A 6838-nucleotide genomic window follows, 5' to 3' on the forward strand; every position below is an offset into this window, starting at 1 on the left:
GGAAAGAGATTGCAGTTCCTTTGTTCCTACAATTGCAAGTCCGAGGGTGGCTTGATCTGGAAGAATTCCTTCCCTGTCTTCGTCTCTTCTGAAATCTGCATTGTTTTCATGCCCAATTTCAGTTTTAGGGCTTTTCCTCCCTCCCCCCTGCCTGTTTTCATCATGGCTGTTGATGGTGAATTGAATGTCCATTCCACAGCTCTGAATTCCTCAGGTATTCTGCGTGTCCCTTCATTCCATGTTGTTTCTCCTCCTCAGACCTGGTATTCAGCCAGTGTCCAGCCAAGTGTTAAATTTGAGTTCTCACATTGTGTTCCACAGCTCCAATCTTCCTGGAAGCTAATGGCAGACAGTAAATTGGAAATTTTGTTTTCTCTTGAGTATTGCTGTAAGCTGCTGCATTTAACAGACTGTGCTGGGAACCTTACATCTGTGTAATGCAGAGCTGATAAATTGGCAGAGGGAAGGTAGTCATGGCCTCCCTTTGAAATCTGAGTGAGACTGCAATCAATATCTGCTGAGGGGGAGAAAAAACCAACACAAACTCCTTTTCTGGAATCTCTTGAACAACAGCAGAAATAGAAACCGAGCAGGTGGTGTAGGGAGAGGAACTGGAAGGTACTGAAACCCCCGGGTACATCGTGGCTGTTCTGCTCCCCTGCCTCTCGTAGAAGACATGCATTGACCACCCAGGAGTGCTGTTTTCCCTTGCACAAATCTGGAGGGAGGTGCAAAGCTCATTTCACTGTTCAGAACTTGAAGGTTTTACACTGTCCCCTCAGGATGCTGTAGCAGAGCCAGCCAGGCCCTGGCCCCTGTCACAGCCAGGGACGTCGTGCGCAGACGGTTTTTTTAACCACAGTCTTTTAGTATCAAAAAGGTGACTTTTGTAATAGCAGTAATCTCAGCTCTTTGCACTGATTCTTTTAAGGCACATTCTCAAAAGGGCATTCACCATTGTGCCTTGATGCTTCTCTGGCTTTTTTTTTTGTGGCAGGCCAGGGAGGGTTAGAGGGTTCAGCTGTTGGACCACGACCTTGGTTGTGGTCGTTTCTTTATGGTACTAATTCTGAAAACAAACCTCAAAGGCAGGCTGGCCTCAGAGGAAGCACCCTTGCCTGTTAGGTAGGATAGTAGTTGTAATGAGCCAAGTCCCTTCACAGTATTACAAAGATGCTGGGAGAAGCAGAGGAAAGGATGCAGCAAGTCAGAGCTGTTCCAGCCTTGGGCACATGGCTCAGCCTTCCTATTTTTCCCCTGCTGTTTTTAGGGTGAGAGAGTTTTCCCAGCACAGCCTTGTGGCCTCAAGGACAAGCCAGAATCTCTCAAGTAGCCTTGGAGTTACTCCTGCAGGGCTTTCCCATGTTTCCTCTCAGCTTTTTGCATGGAGCAGAGTTTCCCAGGCAGAATCCCACGTGTGGGTGAAGACTTCATGCTGTGTCTGCACAGTCCTGTGCAGGGCATCTGAAGGCATCCCTCTGCTCCAGTCTGTTAGCCTGAAGCTGGCCCTGGCTGAAGCCCAGGAATTGTAAGGAATGAGAAGGTCACTGACCAGCTCCTGCAAAAACCAGCCCAGCCATTGTGGGAAGGATCCTGGCTTTCCAACAGCTTTATTCCCTGTGCTAGGAGACACAAGCATTTTGGCCATCTGCCCTGAGCTTGATGACTTCATGCAAATCTCTGAGCCCTTTTGAAATCATTGAATTGCCTGAGAGTCTCTTGGTGGTGATATCAGCTCTGGCAGTTTGTATTGGACCTATTTATTCTCTCAAGGTCTTGCCAATGTGACCATTACTGTATCTCTGAGTTTGGAGACAGTCTTCAGTGTCTGGCTACTGTGATGGTTCTCTTTGGAACCGAGATTTAACAGAACAAAAAAAAAAAAAGGGAGGTACTCTTTTTGTTTCTGCTTTAAAAGAAAGAAGGGGTGGATTGGGGTGGGCTGAAGGAGAGCAAAACTCCCTTCTCTTCCTTCCCTGGTTGCATTTTCCTCCCAGGAGGTAGGTGGATCTAACAGATCAGTGCTCCATTTCACACTTTTGGATGTATTTGAAGATGTTGTTTGTAAGTCAATGTATTCTATTCTGGGCTTTGCTTATTAATAATATTTGTGGGTTTAATTGTTCCATGTGTATTTGTCCTATACTGTAAATGTAATCCTGTGGTCAGGAGTAGGCCACTGTAATTCCCTGGTGTGTAGTTTTTATTCATCCTTGTCACCTAACATGTAATCTGCATCTACTTTATCATGCCAAATGGTCCTGGAAAAACAGATTTACAGGCTGTGTGATTGTTTTAAAGACAAAAAAAAGAGAAGAATTTGATGAACTGGATTATGATCTGAAACTGGACGGTACTTTTAGACCTGGAGGGATCCTTGCCACTGTGAATTCCTGTGGGATTTCCTGGTTTTCCAAGCAGGATGCTCAATTTGTTGCTTGTACAAAGCACTCCCAAGGGATTCACCTGTTTTTAGGTACTAGAATGAAGAATATCCAATGGGATGGACCAAGAAGAGATGTGTGTCTTCATGCCATGGATTTCATCTGCACTTTTCTGATGACTTGGGGGAGAGGGGAGCGGAAGGGTTGCGTACAACACAATAATACCTTGCCCAATAAATCCACAAGGACTTTTTAATGGACAAATGGGATGAGTTGATCTGATGGCAGTTTTCTGCTTTGCTCTGATTTGCCCCTGGTCGAACTGGAGGCTGAAATAGCTGGAGAGATGGTGAAAATGGGCCTGGTTTGTATTAAAATGGTGCATTTAGCTATCTAGGCTCACTGAGCTCTGATTTTTCTGCTTCAGTGCTTGTTTGAATGAATGTGGACCTGGAATTTGCTCATGCACAGCCTGGTCTGTGGCAGGGAGGATGGTTTATGAATCTTGCTAACTCTGCCTGAGGGCTGCTCTGTCCTTCTGTCAAAATGAAGGTGGTGTCAGTGTCTGCATCTTATGTGTGATATTCAAGGATGCTGGAAGTTAAGAGCTATGGATTTTCTATTAATACTTTGTAGAACTTAAAAGGGTTTAAAAAAAAAGAGAAGAAAAAAAGACTTGAACTGGGTGTTTGTAGTGTTCTTCCCCAGACTGTGGTGCTGAAATCAAATGCTGTTGGTTTCACATGAGATTGTTCATTGTATCAGTGAAGATCCTGCACCACCAAATCCACCCACAACCTCTTTTTGGGAAGTATTCCACCCTAAGCAGCCCCTGCCCTGGTGCCATGCTGCTTTTGTGCCTTTTGGTTGTCCTTTCCCTGTGTTTGTGCCTTGGCTGTGATTTTACACAAGCAGTTTTTACCTGCCCTGGCTTTGATCCTCATTTAGTCTTTCAGACCCCAATCACTCTGAGATGAAGGCACCTGCTGTTTCTGTGTGAAGGGTTTTTTTTGTGGCAGCAGCACCTTCTTGAGAGCAGTCAGGGAAACCTGTTGGTGTCATTTGGTCAGTGAGGCCTCCTGCAAAGAGCCACCAGGTTAAAGGAGATGTTTATTGTAAACATTTTCAGTTGGTATCCCAGGAAAGGCTGGCTCCAGTTGGGGTGAGACCATGTGCCTGATGTAATACTGCTGGAGAGGGGTTACAGCAATGACAAACTGCACAGCACCTTGCTGCCTGGCTACACAGAAGCCAAAGGGGTCACAAAATGGGTTTTAAGCAGAAAGCACAACGGGGGCAGGCTCTGGACAGATTAACTGGTGTAACTTGACTCTGGAAGGACATCGACCTGTTGGAGCGAGTCCAGGGGAGGTACCAGGGTGATCAGAGGGGATGGAGCACCTCTGCTATGAGGAAAGGCTGAGAGAATTGGGATTGTTCAGCCCAGAGAAGAGAAGCTTTGGGGTGACCTCACTTCAGCCTTCCAGTGGCTGAAGGAACTGACAAGAAGCACAGAGAAGGACTTTCTACAAGAGCATGTAGTAATAGACAAGGGGAAATGGATTCACACAGAATAGGTCCAGATGGGATAGTGGAAAGAAATTCTTCCCTGTGAGGGTGGGCAGGCCCTGGCACAGGGTGCCCAGAGGAGCTGTGGCTGCCCCTGGATCCCTGGAAGTGTCCAAGGCCAGGTTGGATGGAGCTTGGAGCAACCTGGGATAGTGGAAGGTGTCCTGCCCATGGCAGGGGGTTGGAACAAGGTGATCATTAAAATCCCTTCCAACCCAAACCATCCCGTGGCTCTGTGATATGACTGACTCCTGGTAAGAGGCTCAGCAGCCGGGGGTGTGGGATCACATGGCTAAGGAAGGGTTTAAGGATGGAATGTGCACGATCAGAGATGGATACGTGCACCCTGAGCAGTGCCTCCATCCATCTGAGCTGCGCTGGGGGGGCTGGCAGGGTGTCAGGCTGTCTGGATCCAGGATCTAGCTTGGAAGTGGGAAAAGGCTCTGGGTGCAGGACACGGTGGCACAGTGGGGTTTTTGGCTGCTGGATCCCTGGTCAGGAGAGGGAAGCTGCCACCTGCTCGATGAAGCTGGCCAGGTTGATGTCTCGCTCCGACAAACCCCCGCAGTCGTGGGTGCTCAAGGTGATGTGAACCTAAGGCAGACAGACAGGCCCAGAGTTGTTGACAGAAGCAGCAGGGCTGCTCTCCTCAGTGCTGCATCTGATGAGACTAACTCCAAACTTGTTAGCAAAATTCCCTGGGCTGGCAGAGGCGCTCTGGCACTTTGCCTGGTTTTTCTCCTTCCTACAGCTCATGCTGGCCACAAGCTGTCACTGCCACCCCTGCCTCAGTCACAGCAGCCACCTGTGCCCATTTTCAACTCACTCTTTTCCCCAGAAGCTTTTCCTGTGGCCGCTACTTGATACAGATTTTAATAAGCAATGCTGGTGCCAGCCTGCTCAGCTGGATGGGATAAAAGGAGGAGGAAAGGATCTGAAGGCTGGCTGTGATACGGGAATAGCATCTGAAGGAAGAGGTCCTGCTGATGTTGAACAGCACTTGCTGCTCCTGTTTTATCCCTCAGAAGAGGGAGCTGCTCCCTGAAGTGCCCTGCTGTGTCCCCACCATCGTGTTCCTTACCTTGTTGTACACATTGAACCACTCAGGATGGTGATCCAGTTTTTCTGCCTGTAGAGCCACTCTGGTCATGAAGCCAAAAGCCTGCAGGGTAAGAAGGAAAGTTAACTCTGAGCCATTTACCCTGCAACATACTGGTTTTCACTCCCATTACTAATAACTTTACACTGCCTGTGGCTTCATAACCCAACCAAATGCAAGGCCTGGGCTATTCTGGAAATTTTCTATGGGTTTTCCTCTTCCTGAGGAGTGTTTCCCAGACAAACTGCTGAGTTGATCCCTTTGATGTCTTGGGGAGGTTATTTTGCTCAGCCATTCCATCTCAGGAGAGACACAGAGGGCTTTCTTTGGCTGAGCTTTGCAGAGGGGCCGCTCAGTCTGCAGAGCTCCGTGCCCCTGGTGCTCGTACCCGGTTGAAGTCCTTGAAGTGGAACTCTTTGAAGATGGCATCTCTGCCTTCCACCTCGTTCCACCCCACAGCTCTCAGGTTTGGCAGCAGCTGCTCCCTCTCCTCCGTGCTCAGCCTGTGGGCTTTGCCTGCCTGGAAAGGGAAGGAAGGAGAAGAGGAGCAGGTCAGTGTGGCACAAGTGGGATGAAGCAGATGTTGAGAGCAAGGAGGCATCCCATGGGTTGTGGAGTTGCAGCTGTGGAGTGGGTGGGAGGTTGGAATATCAATGTCCTCTGCTCCCTGCCTGGAGTACATCCTGCATGTACCAACAAAGTCCAGCTGGTCCCTTCTTTCCTGTCACCTGCAACACCTCCCATGGTGCCTGAGGTGCTGAGAAATGATACCTGTGTGAAGTTGAACTCCAAAATAGATTTTCTTTTACGTATAATCTTCTGGGGGAAAAAAGAAAAACAATCAACAACTTGAAAAGCAGAAGCTCTTGTGATCATTTCTAGATCTGAGAGTTGCTTTAGGGTTCCTGAAGTAGGAGGGCCTCATTCTCTCTCTTTCTTTCTCTTTCTTTCTCTTTCTCTCTCTTTCTCTCTCTTTCTCTCTCTTTCTCTCTCTTTCTCTCTCTTTCTCTCTCTCTTTCTCTCTCTCTTTATTGTGAGCCTGCTTTTGAGGAGAAAGAAGTGCTGTGGATCAGAGATGAGTCACACTAAGCTGCAGTTCAGCTCCTTTTCCCCCCCTCTCCTTTATATTACAATGGATTTTATGAGGCTGTTTCTGCCTGTGAGGAACAAAGGGCAGAGGGAGGGATTGTGGTTGAGCTCTGCCTTGGGCAGAGCTGCTGGTACTTATTTTTTAAGGGGTGGTAGTGGGGAAGCAGCAGTGTTTGGCTTTGAGGAGTGTTTATAGGCAGAGATGAAACTAAAATGAAGCTCTTGGGGATGGGGGCTGCCTGAGCCAGCTCTGCTCTGGCTCAGTGGGGAAGGCAGGAGTGAGTGCAAAGGGGCACTGCTCTCTGAAATGTCATGTTTTGGCAATTAAAATTCTTTCACAGAAGCACAGATTGTTCTGAGTTGGAAGGGACCCACAAGGATCATCAAACTCCAGCTCCTGGCCCTGCACAGGACAGCCCCAAGAATCTCACCACATGCCTGAGAGCATGGTCCAAACACTCCTTGAGCCCTGGCAGGTCTGGGTGAGTTAATCTTTCCAGCTGGTGATGATAAAGAGCTCCTTGGAATTTATTTTCCTTTATGTGCTGTAGAGCCAAGTGTGGCAAGTTGGATATGAGTCTTGACACATCTGGCTCAGTTTTTTGGTGGGTATTTGATCAGCAGCCCCTTGAGATGCTTTGCTTGGGCATCAATGCTCAGAAATGGCATTGGGCAACTGAGGCAAATCATCCCCTCC

The 6838-nt window shown here is 48.2% G+C and overlaps 2 protein-coding genes across 2 annotated transcripts in view; one reads left to right on the forward strand and one right to left on the reverse strand.

The window, feature by feature from the left end:
* Positions 1–3059, forward strand: part of SGPL1 (sphingosine-1-phosphate lyase 1) — a 23590-nt gene extending 20531 nt beyond the window's left edge. Inside the window, exon 14 of the mRNA XM_031064798.1 lies at positions 6–3059. The gene's annotated coding sequence lies outside the window, so the exon portion shown is untranslated. The remainder of the gene's footprint in view (positions 1–5) is intronic.
* A 417-nt stretch (positions 3060–3476) lies between these two features.
* PCBD1 (pterin-4 alpha-carbinolamine dehydratase 1) lies at positions 3477–5796 on the reverse strand. Its single transcript, XM_014311024.2, has 4 exons — positions 5746–5796; positions 5441–5572; positions 5035–5115; positions 3477–4547 (listed from the first exon to the last, which is right to left on the reverse strand). The coding sequence occupies exons 1-4, from the start codon at positions 5794–5796 to the stop codon at positions 4449–4451; spliced, it is 363 nt and encodes a 120-aa protein (XP_014166499.2). The 3' UTR covers positions 3477–4448.
* Between the last annotated feature and the right edge of the window lie 1042 nt (positions 5797–6838).

Source organism: Geospiza fortis, unplaced genomic scaffold (genome assembly GCF_000277835.1).
Source record: "Geospiza fortis unplaced genomic scaffold, GeoFor_1.0 scaffold858, whole genome shotgun sequence".
NCBI lineage: Eukaryota > Metazoa > Chordata > Aves > Passeriformes > Thraupidae > Geospiza > Geospiza fortis.

Bases quoted from the DNA above. Each gene is read 5' to 3' on its own strand.
- PCBD1 (XM_014311024.2), bottom strand. From the start codon at position 5,796: ATGGGAGGTGTTGCAGGTGACAGGAAAGAAGGGACCAGCTGGACTTTG. The intron at 5,573-5,745 runs GTACATGCAGGA...TTCCCTTTCCAG, and splicing joins GGACCAGCTGGACTTTGTTG to GCAGGCAAAGCCCACAGGCT. The intron at 5,116-5,440 runs GTACGAGCACCA...CTTACCCTGCAG, and splicing joins ACTTCAAGGACTTCAACCGG to GCTTTTGGCTTCATGACCAG.